Raw genomic sequence first — 27204 nt, forward strand, 5'->3', positions numbered from 1 at the left:
TAGAAGCCAACAACACTTGGTCCCTCACTTCTCTTCCTCCTGGTAAAAAGCCTATTGGTTGTCGTTGGGTTTATAAAATCAAACGGCACTCAGATGGTACTATTGAGCGTTTCAAAGCTCGTTTGGTTGCAAAAGGTTACACACAGCTGGAAGGTATAGATTACCATGACACTTTCCACTGCTAAAATGATTACTGTTCGTTGTTTATTGGCTTTAGCAGCTGCCCAGACTTGGTCTCTTCACCAACTTGATGTCCACAATGCTTTTCTTCATGGCGATCTCCATGAAGAAATTTATATGTCTCCACCTCCTGGTCTTCGGCGACAGGGGGAGAATCTAGTGTGTCGCCTTCACAAGTCGTTATATGGCTTAAAGCAAGCTTCCCGACAATGGTTTGCCAAGTTCTCTACAGCTATCCAAGCTGCTGGCTTTGTTCAATCCAAAGCCGATTACTCGTTATTCACATGTCGGAAAGGCAAATCTTTTACAGCTTTGTTGATATATGTCGATGACATCCTTATTACGGGTAATGACGTCAATGCCATAATAGCCCTCAAGCAATTTCTACATAATCATTTTCGAATTAAAGATTTGAGTGATTTGAAGTATTTTCTGGGCATCGAAGTTTCTCGGTCGAAGAAAGGTATTTCCATCTCGCAACAAAAATATACTTTGGAAATATTAAAAGATGGTGGATTTTTGGGTGCTAAACCTGTGAACTTTCCCATGGAACAAAACATAAAGCTCTCGGATTCAGGTGAATTGCTTAAAGATCCGTCTCAGTATAGGCGACTTGTTGGACGCCTAATTTATTTGACTATTACACGGCCGGATATCACCTATTCGGTCCATGTGTTAAGCAGATTCATGCATGCACCACGTAGACCACACATGGAAGCTACCTTGCGTGTATTGCGTTATTTGAAAAATAGTCCAGGGCAAGGTTTGTTTTTCCCTTCTCAGAATGATTTATCTTTGCGAGCTTTTTCTGATTCAGATTGGGCTGGTTGTCCAATATCTCGTAGATCCACTACGGGTTATTGTGTTTTTCTGGGATCTTCTCTTATTTCTTAGCGGACAAAGAGGCAGAAAACCGTATCTCTCTCCTCAGCAGAAGCTGAATATAGAGCCATGACAGGTACATGTTGTGAATTATCCTGGCTACGCTCATTATTGAAGGATTTGAGAATATTGCATCCGAAGCCAGCATTATTATATTGTGATAACACAGCAGCCTTACATATAGCTGCCAATCCCGTTTTCCACGAAAGAACCAGACATATAGAGATGGATTGCCATTTTATTCGTGACAAAATACAAGATGGTTCAGTTGTAACCAAACATGTTGCCTCAACAGATCAACTTGCAGATGTGTTCACCAAGCCATTGGGAAAGGAAGCTTTCTCAACTATGATACGCAAGTTGGGAGTTCTTGACATTCACTCTCCAACTTGAGGGGGAGTGTTGAGAAGGAAAGGTCAATGATATCTGGCCATTCATTGACAAATATATTGTATTAGTTGTATATTTGTTCAGTTGCCTTTTATATTTAGACTACCTAGAATAGATTAGCATGATTGTAGGAAATCTCTTGTATAAAGCTACGTCTCCAGATTTAATAACATTATTCAAAAGGCAAACGTTATTTTCCTTCTTTACACTTTGGTCTTTCACTTTTGTTTTAAATGAATAAATTAGTGATATAATTTCAAATGGACTTGTAAGAAATTTAAGAAAAATGAATTGATAAAGAGCATGTTAGATATATTTATCACATTTTGTGGACTGACATAAATCATTCTAATTATTTTTTATATTTTACCGAATCAATACGTGACTGATGTCAAATATTAAGGAGTAATTTTGACAGACTCATTAACCTATACAGTAGTATATTATGGACAACTATAATCCTTAATTGTGTTATTTTAACTTATAATAGGATAGACAGGGGTTTATGCGCTCAACCACAGTATTTAAGTGACTTAAGCTCATTAGAAGTTTATTGTTCACGAATTTGTGGCATGAGTGCAATGCACTTCTCTCCCTTCCTCTCCCGTGTGTACGTGTGCAGTGAATTTTGAGAGAAGTTCGAATCTTGAGCTGAACTGAAGGAAGCAAGAATTCAGAAGCTAGATCAAAGATGTAACAACTCAATAGAAGCTCCATAACAAGCTTCTAAGTTCAGATTCATGGGTGATCAAGGTAAATCTCGAAATTTTAGTTCAAGTATATGTTTACTTGGAAATACAAAATTAAAGATATAAAGCTTGTAATTATTTCAACAGAGCATGTAGTCGTGTTTGTTGAGTGATAGCTTGGAATGGTTTCATTGTTACATTAGTCATGGTTTGGAATAGTTACGCCATTTTGCATTTTTGCTCACCAAGTGTTTGTCAAAGTTTCTGACTTTTTGCGCACAAATAATTTCCTTTCTTTTTTTACCATGCGAATTATTGCTCCATTTTGGAGATTTACTTCGTTAGCTTCCAGTAAGTGAAGAAATTAAATTGTTTTTTTTTTCTTTCCAGTTTCTTTTACTCTTGCTGTAAATATGGATATCCGAAGGTGAATGTGACAAATCTGCAGGTGTGTAATCTTTTTTTTTTTTTTTTGCGTTTTCTTTCTTTTTACCTAATACTTTTGTGAAATTTATAACTTACATTCTCAATGGTCCTAATTAAGGCAACTGATTGACAATGTAGAAGAGTCTTTTCCATATTTATATAATGTTTAAACTTGTAATTGGTAAGGCTTAATCAATTAATTAGTGATATTAAGACAAATTTAGTTTGTTAATTTTTTTAACCTTTAATGAATACCTGTCGCGAATGAATTCATTAACAGCCTTTTTTCATTATTTAGATTTATAGTTGAATATACTCTACTTTAATTATTTTTAATGACTTGAGTTACAACTTTCTTGTTCACTAATTTTCTTTAAAAAAAATGAAGTTTATTTGTAAATATTTTTGCTTTGCAACAAAGTATGTTTATTTCTATTAACTGTTATTTCTCTATTTATTGTTAATTAAAGTTGCAATGGGTGGAAAGTGACAAATAATCTTTTTTTTTTAGCTGACTTGGTAAAAATGTTTGGAGTTTTTCATCCTCAACTTATCTTGTATCATAACCATTCAATCTAGTGAATGGAAAAGTTTTTGGTGTGATAATGCATGATTGCACTACTTATGCTTATTATTCAAAGAATGAAAGGCAAATCCTTGGCAATTTAATTTTTAGAAATTTTAGTTTCTTTTTTATTATTCAGTTATAGAAGTAAGATGTCCTATTTATTGAAGTACTTGGAATGGTGTAACATATACTAATGATATTTGAATATGTAATAAAAGATTTTGTAATATAAATAAAGTTATTGTTATTGTTATTGTTTTATAGTGCCTTTTAATTTAATCAATAGTAAACATACTATATTATATTTTTAATTTTTCAGATGTTAAATCAAACACTGATACCATAGTAACAATAATCACGAACATTAACATAGAGTTGCAATATTTTTGATGTTAAGATGTCATATTTATCATAATACTATAATAACAGTAATGACAAACACTATAATCGTGAAACTATAAACTAGTGTGAATAGGTTCTGACTATTATTTCAGTAACACAATTAGCAAGTATCATTGAAAGTACCTAGTGACACTATTTTCAAATCACTGAAGATCATTTTTCTTTAAGTGTGTGTGTGATTTAATCATTAAAAAATTTGTACAACAAAATTATAATTGAAGTTGAGTGAAATAAATTGAGAAAGAGCGATGATATTTAACCCTCTCAATTTATCTCACCAAGCCCCCACTTTTCAATAAATATTATCTATTCAAATTTTCCCTTATTGCAAAATAATTATTTTTCCTCCCTCCAAGCTCTTAATTGATTAACTTCTCATCTCTTGTATCTCTCTCATCTTTTTTTTTTTTTACCCCAATTGATTCACTATTTGAATCAAATATTAACTATTAATCAAATTCCAAATTAAAATTAAACAAAATCTTAGATAATTACATGAAGTAAAACAGATGTCATCAATAACAATAAAACCCACCACTTGTTAATAAAATTTAACAAAATCCAACGTTAAAACTCATTATGTGTTAATGGAGGTGATGGATTGACGTACTTGTTGTCAATAAAAATAGTTGGCGGGTTGATAGTTATGTCAGAGTGAGAGAAGATGCCAAGTGGGGAAAAGATAATAAAATAAAATAAAAATAATAATTTTTATTTTCAATAAGGATGATTCTAGAAAATAATAAGATAAATTGAAAAGTGAAGGTTATTAAAATAATTTAAGGGAGTCAGGTATCATTGTTCATTGAAAAAGTAGAGAATGATACTTTAGAAATAAAAATAGATCTCTTGGAGGAGAAGGAGTTTTAAAAGGAAATTATAAGGTATAAAAATGAATTTGAAAAACTAAAGAAAGAGAGAGATTTAAGGAAGGATGATTGATGTCATTTCCATAAATATTTTCTAAGGTAGATAAATTAATTATTTTATAGATATTTCAAATTTCATCCTAAATAAGGTGTCCTTTAATGATTAGTAATTTTTGATAAAATTTAAATAAATTTGTTATATTATCTCACAAATTAATTGATGAATGACATATTATTTGAAATAAAAAAAAATTAATATGTGCAATCACTTAACAATGAAAGAATGATATCATTGTTGCTAAAATATTTATACAAGGATATGCTGAAATTCATAACTTGTAAAATAAAATAAAGAGTAATGATACAGCCACAAACTCTTGTACAAACTTATTTTGTACAAACTGATGTGGCATGATAAGATTAGTTGAATTAAATATCACTTGGCCCACATGATTTGTTTTTATTATTTTATATTTTCATTCAACCAATTCATTAATACCACATTAGTTTGTACAAAATAAGTTTGTACAAGAATTTGTGACTGTATCATTACTCTAAAATAAATAGTCCATTATCCATATATTTAGAACTATTCACGTCATGAAAATGACATTATTTAAGACATTTTTTTTATGGTAAATGTAATATAAGTAATATAAAAAGAGAGAAAACCAAACTAAGTGATATTTACAGGGTCGAGACTCGGGTTTTGAAATCTGTAATTAGTAATTATCTTATCACACGTACATGCACGTGTGTTCGTTAAAACTAAAAGCATGAATTAAATAAAGACTTTGTGCATAAAATCATATGTAAATTACTAATAAATTAAAGCACGATTATACTTGCCAATAACTAAGGGCTAATTTGAAATTATGGTGGTTGATGAAATAAGTTATTATTTTTGTACGGATGAAATAAGGTACCGATTAAAAAAATACTTCGATATTTGTTAAATTTTTATTTTTACAGTTGTTATGAGTTTGAAAAGTAAAATATACGTGTCTGGTAAATTTTATTATAAAAATATTACTTTATTATATAATGATGAAAATATAACTTTAAATTGTCTTTTACTTGTATGTTAGAGTTTATGAAAAATAAGAAAATAAAATATTAAGATTGTTATAAAAACTTAAAAAAAAAGTTGTGGTAACTTATTTAATAAGTTGGTTAAAAAAATTAATTTTTTTACCAACAAAGTGTTGGCTCCACTGGTAATAGAGTCCTCTTAAGTGGCTTGATTGAGTTTGCTCCTCAGTTCGAATCGCAGGGAAGTTGCCTTTGTTGGGAGAACATATGCCTCCCGATTCGAGCAGGAACTTCTAGTCTAGATTGTGGTACGTGCTTAAAGGTGCCTCTCACAATTGAGACCCTCCTCAGGATATCTCGTGGTTAAGAAAAAAAAAATTAACTTTTAGTATGTTTTTGGAAACTATGTTAAAATAGAAAAAAATTATAAGATAGTTTTTTAAAATATTATTTTTATCAAAATTTATAAAATAAATTGGTTACATCATTTCAACAACAATCATAAATGGAATCTAAGCCCATTACGGGGAGCAATACTTATCTTCGTCGATGGCCCTTTTTGGCCCTTTCCAATTGGGTCGTCAGCATGTACAGTGTACACGTCAATCACCCAATGGACTGATGATGCAAAAGCGGACCCCATCTTCCGAACTAAACTTGCGCAAGAAGGAGAAGTCACACGTTTTGCCTTCCGCGTTTCATGTATCCGTCTTAAGACACTCCGGTGACTCCACTAAACAAGCACGTCATTGGCCCCCACTAAAAAGTAAGTCCACAACGAAGGACAAAGACATTGACTGCGGGCTGAGAGGAAGAAAGAGCGAGTGACGTGGCTAGGTGTTTATGCATCGGCAGTAGGCAACATCGATTCTTCTATATTTCAGCAGTTGCAAGTTACAACTTAAGCGCGAAGCAAAGATTAGAGTTCTGTGACCTGTGTGGTGAGCGAGAAAGAGAGAGAGGATTTCAAATTCTAAGTTTTAACGAATAACAATGGGGCCATCGTCTCCGACATCGTCTTGTAGTTCTTCTTATTCGTCGCCGTTTACGTCACCGGAATTCTCGTCCCTTCCCGTCATGTCGCTCCGAGAAAAAATCGTCGAGAAAGTCCTTGAAAATCGCGTCACTCTCATCGTCGGTGAAACTGGCTGTGGTACTTACATTACTTCTCGTTACTAATTGTATTGCTGTTTGCCTACCTTTGAAGCCAAGGCCAAAGCATAATATTTTCGCGTGGTGAATTTGTATCTTTTGATCAATGGATTTTGACCGCTGATGTGTTTTTTTTTTTTTTTTTCCCGTTACGTAGGGAAGAGCTCTCAAGTTCCGCAATTCCTTTTGGCGGAAAACATGGAGCCCATTCTATGTACACAGCCGAGACGATTTGCTGTTGTGGCCGTTGCTAAAATGGTTGCCAAAGGTCGTAACTGCGAATTGGGTGGAGAAGTTGGATATCACATTGGTCATTCAAAGCACTTATCTGAAAGGTAGTTTGTATTTAATTTTCTAATTTACACAATGTATCCTTTGGAGCTTGAAACATTCTTTTTTCCCTCTCTTTTCTTCTTGTCGCTTGTCTATCTTCTTTCCCTTTGTCACCGGAGACTTTAGCTTTTTACAAAATGATGGTCAAATTACTTCCGAGACAGGGCACTCGGTTGTAAATAAAAAAAAAAAATTAAGTAAAAATTCTCCAAACAAATTCAGTTAGAAGATGTCATTTTAGGATTTTGCCTCCCAATACTTTGATTACTTTGGTCACATGTATAGGTGCTTTTGATTGAATTTTGCACAGAGTTGATTATAAAACATTTTTCTTTCTAACGGTCAAAATAAATATGAGGGGCATTTAGTGCCCAATGCTTTTTTTTTTTTTTTAAATTACATTATACTCTTCATTTTCTCGGAGGTTTATACTTTACAATTGGCAGTCATCTTCTTCAAATTGTTTTGCAGATCAAAGATTGTTTTCAAAACTGCTGGAGTTTTGTTGGACGAAATGCGAGACAGAGGCTTGAATGCACTCAAGTACAAGGTTATAATTCTTGATGAAGTGCATGAAAGATCTGTAGAATCTGACCTTGTTCTTGTCTGTGTTAAGCAACTGCTGTTGAAGAAGAATGACCTGAGGTTGACATCCTTCTTTCTCATTTTTTTTCTCATATTGTGATTTTTCTTTTTCAGCTAGGACTGACTTGGCGAAGTTGGCATATGTGGATATGTTTTCATGTTTTTGGTTATCTATTAGGAAAGTGATACTTTCATCTCTTGCATTTGTAATTTTGTATGACATCTGAGCTGAACTTTCCACTTGGGAGGATTTGATAGAGTTGATGCCCTTTCCAGGGTTGTCTTGATGTCCGCAACCGCTGATATTACAAAATATAGAGATTACTTCAGGGACCTTGGTAGAGGTGAAAGAGTGGAAGTGCTTGCAATCCCTAGCACCAATCAGAGGACCATTTTTCAGCGAAGAGTTTCTTATCTTGAACAGGCAAGGGCTATTACTGCATCCCTTCGTCTTTCTGCTACATGACCGGTGTTATTATTACATGAATGCTTGCTTTTGCTTCAGCATTTTATTAAGTATTCTTCTTTATTTACATTCATTTACTTCCTCCACAAGCTTCTGCTGTGGAAAAAGTAGTAACTAATGAATGTTAGGTTGCAGTGCTCTAATTTTCTGGCTTTACATTGATGTATTCTGTAATACATTGCTCAAAACACTTTCATATAACAAGTCTTTGAGACTTCTTGATTATCACACTTGAAAAATTTAATTGAAACAACAATTCAGAAAGCATTTGTTTGTTGTTTTTGTACAGAAATTAGCAGAAGGGCGTAGTAAGTCAAGATAGAATTTAAGGAAGTTATTGTGCTGGTTTTTGTGTTGGTGATATCATTTAACTTGTTTCATGTGATATCATGCATTGCTGTGATATGTAAGATTTGAAAATTTTCGGGTGATTTCATGAATTGTTATGATATGTGAGATTTGAATTTAATGGAAAAAGAATGGCGGAGAGGTTGCTTCAGATGATTTTATGGCATAGGACATTCTCTTCCTGTATCTGATAATTATGCAACTACTTTTTGCATAGGTTACCGAATTGCTTGGAGTAGATCATGGAATGACGTCAGAATTATCATCTTTAAGATATTGTTCCGGTCCAAGTCCTTCTATGGCTAATGCTGAAATTAAGCCTGAAGTACACAAACTTATTCATGATTTAGTGCTGCACATTCATAAAAATGAGTCAGATATTGAAAAGAGCATTTTGGTTTTCCTTCCAACATACTATGCCCTGGAACAACAATGGCACCTTATGAAGCCACTCAGTTCATTTTTCAAGGTTCATATTTTGCATAGTAGTGTTGATACTGAACAGGCTCTCATGGCTATGAAAATCTGCAAGTCCCATCGTAAGGTAAACACCGGTTCTTTTTCTTAAGATTTTTTTTTTTTTGACTGATAAATGGAGGAAGGGAAGTTCATTTGGATGCCTATTTGAATTGAAGTAGAGATGTGTGGGTGGCCATTTGAATGGTATTTTACTGTTTGATTTGCTCCTTTTGTCATAAAAATACAAGAGGCTGCTTTATTGCAATTGTTTCTCCACATGATATGATCATGCTGCTGATAAATGATTCTGCAGTTGGATTAAAAGGATATGTTACTAAGTTTGACCTTTTTACTTGTTATCAAGTGTCCCACAACGTCATGCATTTTTCATTACTCAAGTTTAAGATTTTAGATTTCACGTCATTGTTTGTTCATCAAGTAAGTATTACCTTGCACAGGTAATATTGGCCACAAACATTGCGGAATCATCTGTTACAATACCCAAAGTTGCATATGTCATTGATTCATGCCGATCTTTACAAGTTTTTTGGGATGTTAATCGGAAAATAGACTCTGCAGAGCTTGTTTGGGTTTCTAAATCTCAGGTAATAAGAGATTTTCTGGATCAACTTTTTTTTTTTTTTTCCCAATTCCCTATTTAGTTCCTTAATTAAATTAATACTGTAGGCAGAGCAGCGTAGGGGAAGAACTGGTCGAACATGTGATGGCCAGGTTTATCGATTGGTTACAAAATCTTTTTTTGGCACGCTTGAGGATCATGAGTGTCCTGCAATATTGAGGCTGTCATTGAGGCTACAAGTACTTCTTATTAGCTGTGCTGAATCTAAAGCCATCAGTGACCCCAAGGGTATGGTTGTAGGATTCTGGTTTTATGAAAATTTCACTGCTCATTTTGTTGCTGGTCATATGTCCTTTCTGTTTCTCTACAAGTACCTTGGATTGATGTCCTAATTGGACATAGAAATGCTAAATTTCATTCATTTTATGGACTTAGCAAATGATGTTGCTGAAAGTGGCAGTCCAGTTTGTTAGGTGGGTGGAACTTATGCAACTCTAAATTTCATCATAGCTGAATTTTAAGTTTTGACTTGTTGGAATCAACTTGGGCTAAAAAACCGTATCCCAACTTAGTTGGATAAAGCATAATCTAATATTTCTGCTGACACTGTGCTATGAAAATTAACGGATGCTTGATTGCTACATATATTACCTTCTCTATGGTTTGTCTATCTATTCATGTAATGTTGTAAAAAAAATTTCCATTTTTTCATAAAAATATTGAGAAATGTAGTGAATTTACCAGACGCATTGAGTTGTCAGTATAAATTTTGGCGTTGCTTCTTAAAGAAAGGATGGATGTAAGCTATCATTGACTTGGCTACTTGAGCACAAGCAGTGTCAGACTATTTATTCCATTGGTTTTGAATTAATTCATTACTTTTACTCCTTTGTTATTCATCACTTGATTTTTTACTACTGTGGACTTTCTAACTTCATCAAATAAATTAAATTTGGAATAATACTATGCTTTCCAAGTAGTATTCTAACATTGTCCACACCAAATGAGGTGACATTTATTTATTTGATGATGAGATGGTAATTTTACACTTATAAAATTGACTATCAAATTGATGAATGTCACCTCTCAATGACGGACCCAGCTAATGAACACAGGTGGTCAAAGTACCTGGTAAAAAAAAAATTCTCCTTAATGTACTTACTTTCTTAACCCTGTAAACTTCAGATCAAATATATTCATTTAAGCCCCCAATATTTAATTTCAATAAGCCCCCATTAAAATTTTTCCCATGAATGAGTTAAAAGACCTTCTTTCTTTAAATAATTAAAATGACTGGTCCATATATAACAAAATAAATTTTACTCTTTAAAGAACCTCAGATTTTAATCTAAAAACAAATTGATTATCTAGGTACCAAAAAAATCTATAACAAAATAAATTGATTTTTTGGTTAAGAACCAATTTTAACCTGATGGATATTGGGTGGACTGATGATTGTTTGTAATTAGTCTTGTTGCAGAAGGCTCTGGATCCACCATATCCTGAAGTTGTTGGAGATGCACTGGATTTGCTTGATCATAAGCGCGCACTGCAGAAAATATCACCAAGGGGTCGGTATGAGCCCACATTTTATGGACGGTTGCTGGCCAGCTTCTCCTTATCTTTTGATGCTTCTGTGCTTGTACTCAAGTTTGGGGAAATTGGAATGTTGCGTGAAGGCATTCTTCTTGGTATATTGATGGATACACAGCCTCTACCCATTCTTCATCCTTTTGGGGATGACGCTTTGGTATTTTGCTTATTTAGTAAATCACCTCTACAGTTTGCCTAAGCACTTAGCTGTTTTTACTATTATCTCTCAAAGTTAAACTACTATTTTACTTCAGTTTGCAGAGTACACAGGCTGCTACTTTGGTGGAGATGGTAATACCAGACTCCTAACCGGTCGTAAGGAGATGGTGATCATGGGAAACTTATGTGCATTTCAGTTTTGGCAACATGTTTTCAAGGTAAAATAGCATGTTTTCTCTTTGATGATTGGGGATTGCCCTTTTAGTTGAATTCATAATTTAAAAGTATTCTCTTTCCCGAAGGATAAACAGCGTCTTGACCACCTGCAACAAGTTCTAAAGTTTGATGAAACGAAAGTTACGGCATCATTACTTCCCAAGATTGAAGAAGAATGGTGTTCTCTCCATTATCTTGTGCAGTCTTCACTACATCATGTCTCTGAATTATGTATGGATTTGTAATGTTATTCTTGATCTTTTATATTTTGATTGAAATAATTCAGCAATTTTTAGCTAGATCATGTTTATGAAAACCTTAAAAAAAAAACGCGTAGTATTCTTTCTTTTTCCTGTAATATATTAACAAGTTCAATTATCTCCCATTTCAGATGAGGATATACTTAATGCAGTGCACAGGTTTCGGCCCAAATTCTTGGGTACATCTAATGGTCTTCCAACCTATTATGATCCTTACGAATTTGAACATACATGCCTTCTCAATTGTGACCCACCTCGAGATATGGATCCACTTGCTGCTGACAATGAGCACCTTGGGCCATCTTTTGAAGCAAAGAAGTGTGTGGCTGTACCATTTGTTGCTCCCAATCAGTTTCAGTCCAATAACGTAGCTGAAAAGTTGGCAAGCATTATTAAAGAGGTACAGATTTTTCATGCCTTGTCTGTAATATTGTTGATATGGTGTTGATCTTTTCTCTGAACATATAACAGATAAGAGTTCAGTATGTGGAAGATGTATCTGGTAATCAGGATAAAGCTGTTAATGGCTCTGAAACCCCTGGGGAAGCTCCTTTATGTGTCTATTTCATCAATGGATCTTGCAATAGGGGTACTGGGTGTCCTTTTTCTCACTCACTTCAAGCAAAAAGGCCTGCATGCAAATTCTTTTATTCTTTACAGGTATCTTTCGTTTGGTTAGATCCTCTCTACAGGCTCTTATTTGGCGTCTTGAATTTATTCTCTAAAGGTGTTTATTTATTTTTCTTTTCAAAGTGGTGCTTGATATATGTTATGAATTTTCTGGATCACTTTAAACTGAAAACAAATCATGTCTGGAATCCGATCTAAGGCCTGTGTTGAGGGTTGGCAGTCCATGTTTTATCAAACACTCTTTGCCTTTGCTGAGGCTTGATTGGCAATAATGGGGAACATTTTGCATAATGGTTTTATACTGGCAGTATAATATGAATTCTCATGTACTTTACCTCTTTGATTGATGTCTTAAGATTTTAGAATAATGCTTCCAAAGACTGTTATATTCTTTTATACCAATAAACAACGACAAAAATGTTGGATAATTTAATTAGATGAGACCAATGAAATTTTTGGAATAGACTTTAGACCAATGAAAGTCTTAAAATACCTTTTCATGATCAGAATTTAGTTTCCATGATACTAGTTCTAATGTTTTCAATTATGTAGTTTAAGTTATGCACTCTGTTTAATTTTGTCCTTGGTGTAGATTGTATATTTTCTTGATTGTGAAATGGGATTTACAGGGCTGTCGAAATGGAGATTCATGCATCTTTTCTCATGATCTTGGACAACCAGTGTTGCCTTCTAGCTCATTTACTTGCCTGCCGGAAGATGGAGTTGCCAATGCTGCATCCCTTCTACGGTTGTTTCCCACATCTTCAGATGGATCCATTCTTTTGTTGGACGACACGGACATGCATTTCTCAGCGAATCTTGCTTGCCTTTATGATCCATCAAGAATAATTTCCACAACATGTTTGTCAGACTCTGCTATATGTGACACATCTTTGGCAGGCATTAGAATTCTATGGGGCCTTTGTCACTCACTCAAGACCGTCATTTCCGAAGCTGGGGATAATCCAATCCCGTGGAAAGAAGTGAAGTGTGTGCTATGGTATCCTAGCCTGGAAAGCTATAGTGAAAATTTGGAGAGTCAGAAAACTCTCATGCAGAACTTTTTTGAACATCTAGCCATCAGAATGTTGGCTGATGCCTTGTATGACACGCGAGTGATCATCACCATGAACAATATCAAATTTGCACAATTACAGGTAATTTTTGTTGCTGTTAAATAAATCTGTTCTGCTTTTACAACTGCCTGAAGAACTAATGACATTGAGAAGGAATATATTCATTTACTTAACAGCAAATCAGTTTTTAGTTTGCAATGTCGTCAGTTGTCACCTTTATGGTTTATTTATGTATGTTAATTTGTTCAAGTAGCACTGGCAGTACTGGTTGAGACTCTGAGATCAAGTTCTGTTTCATGTACTGATAGCTGCCTATATGTTGTGTTGAATTTAAGGAAGATGAGAAGTTCCAGATTTTAGCTTTCTGCTGTTGTTTCAGGTGGAAAAGTTGGCAAGGGATAGCTTCTTCTTCCTGTCTGAGTCCTTCCCATTTGATGAAATGAGCTTTGGGGAGTTGTCTGATACAGTCAATACCAAGAGGCCAATGTTGGTTTCAAGGGCAATCTCCTATGTCTTTGACTTGCATCCACCAACTGATTTTCAGTTTGGCGACTATGCAGCCGTCCTACACAGATGCCTGCGTGACAATTAGAAAATAGAAAGACAATTTCCAGTGCCTTTATTCGTATCAGTTCATGCATGGTTTCCAAAATTTGATATTAGAATTTAGAGTTCAGACATTACTGGTTTCTGGCATGGAGATAAAATATTGATTTTTGGGTTTTGGAAGTTTCTATTAATAGGTCTGCCTTGTACATAGAGATCCTTTGTACTTACAATGAGAATGTATGTGTGTATATATATGCTTATGGTATAATACCAGCCTCGTTGTCTGCCACCTTTGGTGAAAATAATTTTAGGTAATGATAGGTTCTGCAAGTCTGTTACAAGTTACCTGTGCATTTTATTTTGTATAGTCGTTAGACGTCTCTCGTTTATCGGATAGTGCACATATAGGAAGCATCCGCGGGTCCTTAGCACATGTTTTTCTTTATTTTCTAATATTTTATCTCCGGACCCCATTGCATAGCACGGGGAAATACGAAGGGAAATTTACATAATTAGCCCAAAAAATTTTGGATTTTTAAATTGGTTCCCCTTTAACTTTGTAACCATAACGAGGAAAACATTTAATTTTTGAACTAAAATATTATCACAACTCTTAATAAATCACTAAATTTCACCATTCTTAATAAATTTACGTGGGTGTTATTGTAAATGCAATTTTTTTTCCAATAATATGGGCTTACAAACTACTTCGATTCAATTAATAGATAAGAAACATTCAAAACAAATAAATTTTGAGTAAAAATAAAGTAGAAGACGAATGTAGAAAATGTGCAACGGATGCCCTATCGCACGTGTTTTAGAGCAATAGGTGTGGGCAATCGGTGTCTGTCGCACCACACCGGAACTTTCGTGTTTTAGTGCAACAAAAAGCTCTCACAGCAGTGTTTGGTGCAACAGGACCTATCACACCGTAACACAAACATAAATGCCCAAATTTTTCATGCTTCTTCACCTGTCGCACTAGTTTTAAAGCCAACTTCGCCTTTGGTTTGTGCGACAGGCCCTATATTACGAAGGTCCTTGTAATATAGGCTTCAATGCCACCTTCATCCCATCGTCGCACATGCTTGCTATCTCCCAGATAGTATAGTTTCTGGAGATGGCATGCCGCGTGCCATTTAATTTGGGCAATGGCCGGTGATGGTGCTGCCTCCCAAGCCTTGTGCATTTGTTTTTTTTTTTGTAATGACTGTTCAAACGCGTTAGTTGAAATTCATGTCATTGCTCCCTTGCTCAAATATCAAACACAACAGGCACCCATCAATTATTTCAACACAAAGTCATAACTAGCTGTTGAGTAATGAAAAGTATCAGCTCAGCTATGTCTTCATCCCTCACCCTAAGGCGAATCTCCCCAACTGAATGGCACGAGCAGAGTACTAGCAATACATCGTGTACGGGCATGTGTCAACTAGAAACGAACACCGACCAGAGATACGTACCGACCAGATGCTCATCACCCAAAGAAAGAGGACACGATCTCACGAAATCGTGACGGTTTCGCCATGTCCCGAACTGCTGGGGAGAACGTGACGTCCCACGTTTAACCACGATTCGGTGGTTGGAAACCAATGAAGGTCTGTCATCACCCGAAAATGGGGGGTATGAAAAATATTCAGAAAACGTGGGATGATGACCTATAAGAAGCCAAGAGACCGATGAAGAAAATGACAAAAAAATTAGGAGGGAAGGGAAAACTTTGCCAAATTGAAACCAGAGTAGATTCCATACAAATCTTTGAGATACATTGGGTTGAGAACATTATAAGGAGTTCACACAATTTAAATTACATAGTTTTTTCGTAAACATTTTGTGCTAACTTAAGCATCGGAGGATTTATGCCGGCAAAACCACCGGCATCTCTGATCTGTTTTTGTGAACGCAAGTTTAAAAAGAAGAGAAAGGGTGATTCGAACCCAGGAGCTCGAGAAATTGCTTAAGTAGGGAGAGGGCGACATCTTCTCCATTGACCATACAAGCGTTGGTAGAACAATTTGGTCAGGCAAAGGACGATCAGATTTCAGCATCAACACTAACAATATTTAAGCTGCCAAAATTTCAAGAAAAAGAAAAGTGGTGGAAGAAACATTTCATCAAACACGTAATGTACCATCTTTGCGATTGATCATTTAAAAAAAAAAATTATTTATTTTGAGTTAGTACAACCCTATAAACATAGACAATCATCTACAAGCAAAACCCATTCAAGATTAAGAAATCAACTTGCCAAGTTTTATCAATTTCTCTCTTATCTTGCAACACCGCTATTTCTCCCTCTCTCTCTCTCTCTTGCTGCTACGGCCGCTGCCATATGATGCATGTGAAAGAGATGATGAGAAATATGGTTGAGTGTGTAGTTAAATGTTGGAGTTTAACGAATTTTAATGATTTGGTAATTTGTTGGGAGTGGCGAGGGTATAGTGGTCTAAAAAGTGTGTGTTTGGTCAATGATGATGATATTAAAAGTTAGAGGGGTTGATTTTTAAAATCACAAAAGTATCAAAATCTTCCGTTGGCATAAATATCGCAATGTCTAAATGTGGACACGTGTTGGCATATAAAAGCAAAAGCAAGTTCGCACTCTCCTAACAAAGCTTCTTTCTTACTAGTTACTAGTATATCCTCGATTACCTCATCTTCAAGAATCTGGAAGCACGTACCAGCTGAACGGCCAACTGTAACTTGTCATCCTACTGGTACCTGGAATTCGATTTGAAAATTAGGAGATGCTCAGAACTCAGAAGCCAGGCATCAATGTCTAATACTAGCTGCACGTTAACAGCAACTGAAACCCTAATTATCAGATAATCACTCTCACATGTCACACTCGCACAAGCCTCTAGATTCGCGGCACTCCATAGACTCATGCGCATTGCAGCTCCACAACTGGAGGCCTTTTCATCTCCAAAACCCCCTCGACTCCTCCGATTCCACAAAACCCTCCTACTCTCCCTCCAGTTGGGTCCACACCAAGCGCCCCTGCCTCTCCGACCGCGCCACCTCATTCTCCATCATCGACGCAGCCGCCATTGACCTCTCCAAACTTAGCCTCTTCGACGACGATAATGTTATTAAACCCATGACCGCTGCGACAGCTCCACAAAGCCGAGGAGGTTACAGACTAATCGCCAGAAAACGACGCCGCCGAGGGTCGAGGTCGGTGTCGGGTCGGAGCAGCGACCGTAGCGGGACCAGGCGTTGCTGTTCCGTGGGAGCATCGGCGGCGTATGGGACATGCTCGGATTTTCCTGTGGCGGTGGGGACGGATTCGAGTGGAGAGCTGTTTGGGAATGGAGAGGCGAATTGGGCGTCCGATGTGAGTGAAGCTAGGAATTCGAGGAGAGAGAGGGATAATGGGAATGGGAGTGGAGAGAAGGAGAATTCAGGCACTGGGTTTGGGGGGCAAGTGGGGTGTTTGGAAGCTCAGGTTCTAGGAAATGAATCTGGTTACGGGAGTGAACCTGGGTATCGTGGGGATGCCGAATTCGGATATGGGGACGAGCTTGATGAGGAGGAGGAAGATGCTAAGTTGTTGTTTTGGGGGAACCGTTTTGGAGGTACTGACAATTCTTATGATTTTAATTAGACAACTTAATTGGGATTCTTTTGCTTATCGTGTTACATTTCTGATATCTTATCTTCTCTAACTTTTTGGCCTTCTTGCTCTTCTGTTTATGGACCTGAGTCTGTTGGGTGCTTAATTCTGCTAGGCAGTTGAATGACTACTTTGTAAATTTAGTACATAATTTCAAGTGTTTTCACTGAGAAGCTTGCCACCCCGATCGCTCATACTACCACAATCATCTGACTGCATTTCCAACTGAAATGCAATGTTACTACAAAATTGCATTGCACATCCAAAATAGTCCTAAGAAGACATGATCCAAGCTGATACTTGACATGTACCCCCTCTTCCAGGCCCACCACAAGGGGGCCCAAACCACTTAGGCTAGTACACTATCAACTTTCTGGGGTATCTTTCTGCATGTGTGACTAAATTCTTTGTTGTTATAGAGTCAAATGCTAGAAAATTCATTTCTAATAGGCAATTCTATGAAGAAGGTCAATACGATCATTCCAATTATTCATCTGATTGGATCATTGACTAAGACGCGGTTTGTTAACACATTAAGGCATCCCATCAGTAAGTCCACCTTGTCTGATTCCTCTGAAAATACGGCAGGTAATATAGTGTCTAATTCCTCATTAAACTGCAACATATAATGCTTTCATTTGGAGATTATGAATAAGTTGAACTCTAGTTGCTGGAACCATGATAACTGCCCGTAGGATCAGATTCTTCTTGTGTTCCATTTTGCTGCTCCAGTAAAGCTTCTTGTACATCACCTGGCTGGAACAGTTACAATCTTTGAGGCTGAGGGTCTTGTGTTTTGTGGAACAACCAACATAAGCTTCTTTTCTGTTGTTGGCGTTGAAAGAAAAAATATTCTGTTGATGAAGCCATTGATCCTGCATGTTTCAGAATTTACCATTAGTATAGTTTTTTACTCGGTATTTTTTTTCTTTCTCCATTGTAGATTTGGGGACATAAATTAGCTACTAGAGCATATTGTATATTTTATAATTGACAATTTCTTGGATAGTAGCCTCCTTCAATTGTAGAACTCCCGTCTGCCCACTTTCCTGAGGCTTACTTTCAATCTGGTAGTAGATTTTATCCAACTCTAGAATTAATGACTGAGAGGGATGCTGCACAGGAACCTGTAGTTAGAGCAAGACATAGAGAGCTAGATTTAATTTGTTTTTTTTTTTTTAAATATAGTTCTTTCTCTTTATTTTCAATAAATTAGCTTTTCACTATGTATTAATGGTGGAGATGATTTCATATGTTTTTCCTTATTCCATGATTTCTTAAGAGTACAATAATAGGATAAAAATCAGGTCCTGATAAGTAGTGCTCATCTGTTGCTCTTCAAGATACATATTGTTGGAGGAAGTTTTGCTTTTCTCATCATCTAATTCTAAATTCAATTGATCAGTTACCAGTTGGTGACTGTACATGAAACATGGCGAAATGATGCAACTATACGCTTATTGAAGATTCTTTATTTCTATGTCTTCATTATCTAGCGTCTTTGTGTATTTATACTAATATGAGAGCTATATTTGATTGGCCAGGTATCTCCTGCCGTCATTAAGATAGTTATTTACTGATGTGCTGCTTTCTTGCAACAGATGTAGATTCTAAAATGGAGATGGTTGGTGAGAATACATTCACTGATCAAAAATCTCATCACAGATGCCGCCGTAAGAAACATGATTGTAGAATGGTTGATGCTCTGAGGTAGCCGATCTTGTGAACCAACACGACAAATACCTTCATCGCCAGAGTGTTTTGGTGTTCTACTGGAGATGTTTATGGCTTCTTGGATTATAATGCATACTTGACAAAATAACAAGTAATGCTAATGCATTCATTTCCATATTTTGTTGAGAGTTCTCCAATTGTGTAGATACAGTATGGATGGCGGTCATACATTATTCTTCATCCCTGAAGGATTTTGGACTTGCTTATACTATTACTACAGGGAAGCTTCGTAAATTATTTACTGTTTGTTATTTTGAAACTGCTCGTACAAAGCAGTCAATATATGTAATATGATTATGATTATCATCACTACATTCATACACATCCAGCACCAGTCAAATTATCCGTACAAAAGAAAGAAAGTTGCATCATGTCCATTGATGATGAGCTAACGATTATCTATCATTTACTTTATCAATTCGGTGACTTCTTGTTATTGGGAGGAGAATGCTTTGTAAGAGCTTCGAAGTGCAGAAACCGCTGGGTGAGTTCAGTAGCATGAAAGAAATCTTCAAGGAAAATTGGGGAAAAAAATAAAAATAAAAACAAAACAAAACGAACACGCGGTACGGTCGCGTTTGGTCATTGGTGGCTTGGTGTACAGACTAAACAGTATGTAGTTGGGTATTTCGGTAATTTCATTATAGTTTAGAGTCATTTGGATGGCAATGATGGTGTTTTACAGAAATGGTCTCCCAGCTCAGCATCAAATTAATTTGAAGTGAGGGTTCTCTTCTTCTTCTTGTTAGTTGATTAGTAGTTCGTTGCTGTTAGTTTTATTAGAGATACAGACTCAAAAAAGAGACGCAAGTGAGGGATGGCGATGGCCGGAGAAGCGATGATAGCGTATAGATCCCTGATTAGAGCGACGCGGAAATCATTCGCGGGAGATACAGTGATGCTGAAGGAATCAGCCAAAGAAATTCGTAAGAGATTTGAGGAGAGTCGTCACGTGACCTCCCCCACGGAGATTCAGAGACTCCTCGACGAGGCACGCGAAGCTTCCCGTTTCATTTCCACCATGATTGTCCAGGCCAAACTCAATGAACGCGGCGGTTACGGTACTTTCTGGAGGACAACTCATCTTTTCATAAGATTTATTACATAGGGCAGTGTGTCCATGTGTTTGTTGAATTGTCTGCCAGGGCCCAGGGGTTCTTTGATTTCAGTTTGCGAACTAATGTTAGATTGAATGTTATTAATAAGGGGTTAATGAGCCCTTTTCAAACAAATTTCGTCACAACTAAAATTAAAAATTTGTTGTTGCAGAGGTGAAGCCTACTCAAGAACACGCTGGAGCAACGCTTGACATTCCTTCGGAAGAGATCCTCCGAAAGTCCGCACAAGGAGGGAAAGACTAGACTAGGCCTCATCATCAAGGAGGATGCATTACATATTCACATTGCTTCAATATCTGGGTCATGTGTTCTTCTACCATTACATCCACATGAGCTCCTGCAATTGCATTCTGTTTGTTTTTTTGTTCGTTTAGTTGCTCAAAATACTACTAAACAATTAGCAACTGAGAACAATAACTTTTAATATGCTTGCGTTCATGTTTATTTTAGTCTGATTCCTGCATTATTTTGCGATTTATTATGGCTTTGCAAGAAAATTATTGGTCTTAAAATCTCTAATTTTAGAGCAAAACCTATGGAATTTCTTTCCATAGAACATTTCACAATCCTTGCTGAATGCAAGTGTAGGGTCTGCAGTTCCTCCATGCTAGTGATGCACTGGCTGCTTTATTTTTGCTTAACTCAAAGACTGTTTATGAATCTAATGGGGAAATTCAAAATCGAATGCTCAAGGATATTGTGTTTCATCCCTCGGCCTGCTTTTGGGTGGCTGTGACTTTTAAACGAAATTGAATTTAATGAAAGAATTATCACACTATTAATATTTTTCTAAAAAAATATTAGTTATAAATCATATTTGGTATTTACCGAACATGATATGCTTTTATATCACAGCTATGGAATTTTTATGTTTCTTGTCTTCCACAACAGCTAATACCCTAAATATCAAACATGCCCTTAAATATATTTCTTACAACGATTAAATACTTTTCTGCTGTTGTGGCAAAAAGAAGACGACGCAACTAAATGCTGAATTTCTTTCATAGTTTTAAATTTTTTTTTTTTTTTTTTTTTTTTACAACAGAAAACAAAAATAAGAGGGCATGGGCATCAGTATTACTAGTGCCAATGCTGCCAATATACAGTAATTGATAACCAAATCTCCGCATATAGGCATCTTCCCGTAGTACCAAATATCCCTCAGAAGCAACTTCACCGATCAAAAAACTACAACACCCTAATTCGGAAAGGTACTAATCTTCCTCGCTGCCTTTAACATCTTCCTCACTTTCTTCATCATCTTCCTGATTCTCCTGCTTGCTTCCTTTCTGTTTTTTCTTGTCACCAACAGTTCCTAGGGAAAACCGAGTTGAAAGAGCAATGAAAAATGAATACATGTTCTGAGCCTGGTAAGTTAGGTTCTATAGGAAAGAGAAGAGAACTGGTCGTATTAGGGATGACCTCTTCTCACTGTGTTGTTCATAAAGACAATAAGCCTTCTCTGATACAGAAATGAAAACAAAACATGTAGAAGATACACATACCATATTCACTGAAGATGATACTACCAGAACACAATCCTTCCTCAACCTTGATGAGTTGTAAAGTCATTCTGGGTCCAATCTCTTGAAGCTTTACAGCACTTTTTGTAGAAGCTCGGTTAACTCTACCAAGATCACTTACCAGTGTCACTGTTGCTGCTTCATCATCAGCTTCACTTTCTGATCCATAACCAGCCCTTCAGAAATCAAAGGATATTAACAATGAGGAGCAAAATAAATACAGAATATCCTACACTAGTGTGGCACACCAATCTTGGGGAGGGGAAAATCCAGTCTAATTTCTGTTTGCACATGGGGAATAGTGGTGTGGTGTGTGGTATGCTAAAAAATTAAAATTAAAAAATAGAAAAGAATGCCCTCATTGAATCCTCACTACCAATGAAGGGACACAATTTAAAGAAAGCATTCTGTTGTTCCCTCAGACAATCTGATAAATAAATATTAACTTTGTATCCTTTATTCCCAACTAAATGATGATACTAGCAGAGACACGAAGTAAAGTATGAATAAAAATATGAGAAATTGCTAACGTTGACCAGAAAATTCATGCTAGAAATTTCGCATCTACAAAGGCAGGTCATACACATTCCTAAGTTGCATCTCTAAATTTTCAATAATAAGCTCAAATAACATAATATCTAGTGTTCCATATTTATGACTCGTAATTGATAATCCTAAAACTATTAAAAACCTAAAATGAAATAATAGATCTGCTTTGCAGCCACAGCTCCCAAAGTGTTACAACTTACGATATCAATTGATGGAATAAAATTCTCCCATCACGCTGACAAGATTGACTAGAATACAGTGGAACTGTGATAAACAGTGGAACTTACTTGGTGACAAAATCACTCACATCTTGGAGACTCCTGAGATCTGGAACTTGATGGCTCTGAACAAATTTTCTTAGTCTACGGGAAACACCCACAGGTTGCAGTCTAATAGAATAATGCCTAAAATCAATAAGTTTTGTGTCTTTGTTGTAATTAAGCAACACAATCCTCTGGCAAGTCGAAAGCTTCACCTGGGATATCATATAAAAAGAACATATGAGAATGTTCAGCTGGTTCTGGCATTTTGAATTATTATTGTTTGATCACTAACAGTGTTGATATCAATTGGTTCTGGCATTTTAAATTATTATTGTTTGATCACTCACAGTGTTGATATCAATAGCCGGAAAGATGTTCTGAAACATAATAGTTGTGAGCTTTAGATGTTGATCTCCAGTTCCAAAACCAGAAAGAACAATCTGTCAAAAACATACCCACACTTAGCAGAAGACGGCAGGATTAAACTTCAAGTTCCCTAATTACAAAATTTTTTGCTCAAATATGCTACTTTGGTCTATTATACCTTGAGAAGAAGTCAAAATAGCCAACATAAGTTGGGGAAAATAATGTGAAGCAGATATTAACTATTAAGAGGCAAGGATTTATGTGGTCAAATTATAAGTTCTAACAGATGGCCAATTGATATTGAAGAAATAAAGCAAGACAAATAGAAGCAACAATGAGAATATAATTGTGAGAAATATTACCAAAGGAGAAGTTTTGAAAAGATCTTGAGGACATCTAGGACGCAATTGAGATTGGGCGACATCAACAGCTAATGAGTACTCGTGTATTTTAAATGTAAGAGTTGGGCCCTGAGGGGTCCTTGCAACCCTCAAGTAGGGTGCAGATTCAGTCTTTGATAACATGAGGAAATGTGTAACACCCATTGGCCCTGCAACATTCAGAAAGTCCTTGAGATTATTCCGTTTCTTCTCCTGCAAACATACAACAAAGAATAAGAAACATTTTATTCAGAAAAAATAACATACAGATTAGAACTAAATAGAGTTCATGCAGGAAAATTAATTAGTGACTGTTATGACACTGCTTTCTATACTTGTAGCCTATGACTGACCAAGTATATAACTGAATGTCGTGGGTTCTAAGAATCAGGCATCCAAGATAATTAACGATCCCACAAGGTTTTTCTTCAAAATTTTCCACACCACTGACTCAACTTTCAACATATTGTTTACCCTAATAGACTCTCTAATTCAGATTTCTCGAATATGTGCTGTAATTCCCAGTTATCCTGGTACTGCATCAACTTTTATCAAAGTTGATCAAAGAATGACCAAAAAAGTATACAAACCTTTAGAAATTCACATAATGTCATCATCATAAAGCAAAACCATAGGTATTCCAAATAAACTATACCTTAAGGTTGAGAGCAGTGTGTGGAAGCATCAACTTTCTTAAATCCATTTCAAGCTGCCTGAGAGGACCAGGCAACTTTCCTCTTGAAAACACAAAACTCTTTGGAATCTTATCACCGGTGATGTGATCCACAGTCGGCTGCTTCTTCTTCACAAATGACTTCACAAATCCCTTCTTCTTACTCTGTTATAATTGAGATTGTAATAAGAAACATTCCCAACAAAATTAACAATCATCTTAATTCATTTAGTTGCTAAGAAAAAAATAAAAAATACAATCAACTCGAGGAATAGTACAATCATAATTTTTCATCTTATCAAGTAAGCAAATCAGATACAAGGAATTCCACTTACATTCCGGAAACGAGCCATGGCTTTGTAGGCACAACTTCAAACTTTCCTGATTAATTATTTCACTTCTTGAAATCTATAACTAAATATAAAACACGGAGTTAGCTCGGAAAGATGACCTATTAGTAATATAAACGGACACAATAACCAAGTAAAGAGGACGATTGTTTTCTATTTTGCCTAATTTGTTCCAATTAAAAAAAAAAAAACTAAAATACAGCAGCTTTTTTATAAAATTAGCTTATAATCACCACTTACGGTTGTTGCTGCGCAGAGTGTTCTTCGTCGTTCGTACACGTCCTCCTCTGCGAATTAGAAGAGAGGGGTTTTGGTTTCTGTAATAGGGTTTTGGTAGAATGTTTGGACTGGACTGAGCCTACTTAATTAAGAGTACCCCACCATATCCCTGATAAAACCCCTTGTTTATAATTACTGTAATAACCTTTACCATTTCGTTTATCATTGGTTCGGTTTTTTTATTGATTTGGAAATAAACAAAAACAAAATTCCATTGAATTCGTTATTCGTGGAGTATAAACAAAATTCCAACTTTAGTATAGGATAAAAAAAAAAAAAAAATTGATACGAATTATAGAGTAAAAGTTAAGAATGATTATTTTTAATGTTATAAAAGAAAGTGATTTTATGGTAAAATGGAAAGTTTATTAATGATGAAATAGAGAGAGGATTTACAATTAAAGAACAATGAAGTTATAATTCCATTCATGTTTTGAGAATATTAATCAAATATATGAGAATCATTAATAGCTACTTCTGAATTTGTGAAAAAAAATATCTTATTCATAGGCATGATGAGAAATACAAGTGAATGGTTAGTTGTGAAACTAAAAATGAGTGTATTTGGAAGTGACATCATAATTACATAACTTCAACAGAGTACATTTAGCAAAGGGATTTTACGAGGATTTTAAAAGGTGCTAATAGCTCTACTCTTAAATAAACTCTCTTCTTCATTTTGTATTTAATGAGAATGGGTTTGACAAAATTTCATACGACCTACTAACATGATATGAAATTATGAATCCATATAATAAAAATAGTTGTCAGGTTGATCTTTATCGGGTTGGGTGGTTAATGGATCAAACCATTAAAACTCATTTCCCAAGAGTTCAAAATTGTATTTAAGCATCAAAATCGTTTCACCCAATTCATAAACATTTAATATTAATAGTTCAGTAAATTCAATAGCTAAGATTATGGATTTTAAAAAAAGATAAATTAATTTTTTTTTTTGTTAATACTGCCAAAATAGTAGGAGGTTAGGCCAAACTCCTATCTGTAATATAAATTAGAAACTAAAATAAAAAAGGAGAGAGAAGATCAAAACCTCTAATACAAAAAAAAAGAAGATAAATTAATTTCTTTCTTTCTTTTTGTTAAAACTGCCAAGATAATAGGAGGTTAGGCTAGATTCTTACCTGTAATATAAATTAGAAACTAAAATAAATAAAAGGAGAGAGAAGATCATAACCTCTAATACAAATAAAAAAGTATAACAATGCATAAAGTATGCCCAAAAAGAATAAGTCAAAAACAAAATATCATCACCCAATATGCAGAGTCTCATAATCATCCAAATGAAGAATATCAGTCAAACCAATTGTAAGGCCCTGGTAGCTTAAAAACCACTAATGAGTTTGATGAGAACATGCCCAATTGGCCATAAAATCAATAGCAAATGCAATCTACTATAAAACATGCCTAATAAAGATTAAGGAGCTATAAAACAAAGCACGAACACAACTAATGAGATAAACAAAATCCTACCACACAGAGTCATAAGATTTAATTTAAGAAACAATTATGACCGAGTCGACTCTACCTCGAAAAATATTGAAAAATTGACTTTAAATTGACTCGTTGTATGATTTTTCGAGGAAACACAAACTTGAAATTTCTTTCTATGATTATAATAACTAATATTGGTGCTAGAATTAAATGATTGACTAGTTTTGGACTATATTATTAGATCATGTTAAACACTGAGAATATAAAGAATTTTCTTGTTTGGTATTGTATATATTTTTAAAAAGCTAGTCCTGTGAATTGTTATGTGTTTTAATCTAAAAATATATAACAATTATTTTGAATTTACCAAAAGGAGTAGATAAAATAGGCCGGTTCGAATAACAAACTAATAATAATGAATGAGTTTGAATATATATAATTTAACACAACATGAAACCGCTCTCAAATGATCCATTGCAAGAGGTAAACGAGAATATATACAATTTTATTTTTTTTTTTAGTAAGAAAAACGAGCCTAGCACAAACTAAGGCTTAACAAGCCGAGGAAAAGCAGTCCCGAGACAATCATTACCCAACCAAACATTAACACCACAGGGAGGGTTAGCAAAGACATGGAGTCCCAAGGGAAGCGGGAGAGCATAATTAGCAAGAAAATCCGCAGCAAATTTGATTCCCGTTAGATATAATTCACGGAAATCTGCCAACTTCGAGAAAGGAGCTCCTAGATGCCTTTAACTGAGGGATAACAAGCATTATGAACATCATCACGTCGCTGTAGCAACTGAGTCACACATAAACTGTCAACTTCAACCACCAACAACTTTATACCCCGATCCCATGCCAAAACAGTAGAATATATACCAATTTTTTTTTTTTTTTAATGAAGAAAATACAAGTTCAAAAAAAAAAAAAAACTGTGACATTATATATATATATATATCAAGACTTTAACTCAAATATATTAACCTCTCGATAATAATGAATCCATGAAAGGAAATTAACTTGTGGTTTGATTTACATGGAAGTTCCTTTCATT

At 35.3% G+C, this 27204-nt stretch overlaps 4 protein-coding genes across 7 annotated transcripts; 3 read left to right on the forward strand and 1 right to left on the reverse strand.

Annotated features, from left to right (window-relative positions):
- Positions 1-6167: 6167 nt before the first annotated feature.
- On the forward strand, positions 6168-14174 carry LOC18048082 (DExH-box ATP-dependent RNA helicase DExH8). Of its 3 annotated transcripts, none has more exons than XM_006444286.2 (14): positions 6168-6591; positions 6748-6925; positions 7395-7568; positions 7785-7932; positions 8540-8866; positions 9240-9386; positions 9469-9649; positions 10831-11111; positions 11209-11331; positions 11416-11560; positions 11721-11989; positions 12061-12249; positions 12849-13376; positions 13675-14174. In XM_006444286.2, exons 1-14 carry the CDS (start codon positions 6432-6434, stop codon positions 13885-13887), a joined length of 3063 nt encoding a protein of 1020 aa, XP_006444349.1. In that variant the 5' UTR covers positions 6168-6431; the 3' UTR covers positions 13888-14174. The 3 variants fall into 3 exon arrangements, with proteins under 3 accessions (XP_006444349.1, XP_024043826.1, XP_024043827.1); XM_024188058.1 differs by having other exon boundaries at positions 11425-11560; XM_024188059.1 differs by lacking the exons at positions 6168-6591; positions 6748-6925 and having other exon boundaries at positions 7393-7473; positions 7623-7932.
- A 2235-nt stretch (positions 14175-16409) lies between these two features.
- Positions 16410-19708, forward strand: LOC18049860. Its single transcript, XM_006444287.2, has 2 exons — positions 16410-17422; positions 19062-19708. Exons 1-2 carry the CDS (start codon positions 16684-16686, stop codon positions 19172-19174), a joined length of 852 nt encoding a protein of 283 aa, XP_006444350.1. The 5' UTR covers positions 16410-16683; the 3' UTR covers positions 19175-19708.
- Positions 19709-19907: 199 nt separating this feature from the next.
- On the forward strand, positions 19908-20756 carry LOC18049861 (mitochondrial zinc maintenance protein 1, mitochondrial). The gene is made up of 2 exons (XM_006444288.2): positions 19908-20255; positions 20464-20756. The coding sequence occupies exons 1-2, from the start codon at positions 20012-20014 to the stop codon at positions 20553-20555; spliced, it is 336 nt and encodes a 111-aa protein (XP_006444351.1). The 5' UTR covers positions 19908-20011; the 3' UTR covers positions 20556-20756.
- A 544-nt stretch (positions 20757-21300) lies between these two features.
- On the reverse strand, positions 21301-24755 carry LOC18049862 (peter Pan-like protein). 2 transcript variants are annotated; one of them, XM_024189833.1, is made up of 8 exons: positions 24657-24755; positions 24402-24474; positions 24049-24231; positions 23376-23606; positions 22995-23087; positions 22672-22859; positions 21818-22011; positions 21301-21627 (listed from the first exon to the last, which is right to left on the reverse strand). In XM_024189833.1, exons 2-8 carry the CDS (start codon positions 24417-24419, stop codon positions 21527-21529), a joined length of 1008 nt encoding a protein of 335 aa, XP_024045601.1. In that variant the 5' UTR covers positions 24420-24474; positions 24657-24755; the 3' UTR covers positions 21301-21526. The 2 variants fall into 2 exon arrangements, with proteins under 2 accessions (XP_024045601.1, XP_024045600.1); XM_024189832.1 differs by having other exon boundaries at positions 24402-24480.
- Between the last annotated feature and the right edge of the window lie 2449 nt (positions 24756-27204).

This window comes from Citrus clementina, unplaced genomic scaffold, assembly GCF_000493195.1.
Source record: "Citrus clementina cultivar Clemenules unplaced genomic scaffold, Citrus_clementina_v1.0 scaffold_3, whole genome shotgun sequence".
NCBI classification, from domain to species: Eukaryota; Viridiplantae; Streptophyta; class Magnoliopsida; order Sapindales; family Rutaceae; genus Citrus; species Citrus x clementina.

Coding starts and splice junctions, on each gene's coding strand:
- LOC18048082 (XM_006444286.2), top strand. CDS start 6,432: ATGGGGCCATCGTCTCCGACATCGTCTTGTAGTTCTTCTTATTCGTCG. Junction 8,867..9,239: donor TCTGCAAGTCCCATCGTAAG/GTAAACACCGGT, acceptor TACCTTGCACAG/GTAATATTGGCCACAAACAT. Junction 9,387..9,468: donor TTTGGGTTTCTAAATCTCAG/GTAATAAGAGAT, acceptor TTAATACTGTAG/GCAGAGCAGCGTAGGGGAAG.
- LOC18049860 (XM_006444287.2), top strand. CDS start 16,684: ATGTCACACTCGCACAAGCCTCTAGATTCGCGGCACTCCATAGACTCA. Junction 17,423..19,061: donor TTGGGGGAACCGTTTTGGAG/GTACTGACAATT, acceptor TTCTTGCAACAG/ATGTAGATTCTAAAATGGAG.
- LOC18049861 (XM_006444288.2), top strand. CDS start 20,012: ATGGCGATGGCCGGAGAAGCGATGATAGCGTATAGATCCCTGATTAGA. Junction 20,256..20,463: donor CAATGAACGCGGCGGTTACG/GTACTTTCTGGA, acceptor TTGTTGTTGCAG/AGGTGAAGCCTACTCAAGAA.
- LOC18049862 (XM_024189833.1), bottom strand. Junction 23,607..24,048: donor ACACTGCTCTCAACCTTAAG/GTATAGTTTATT, acceptor GTATGTTTGCAG/GAGAAGAAACGGAATAATCT. Junction 21,628..21,817: donor TATCATCTTCAGTGAATATG/GTATGTGTATCT, acceptor GGTTTTCCCTAG/GAACTGTTGGTGACAAGAAA.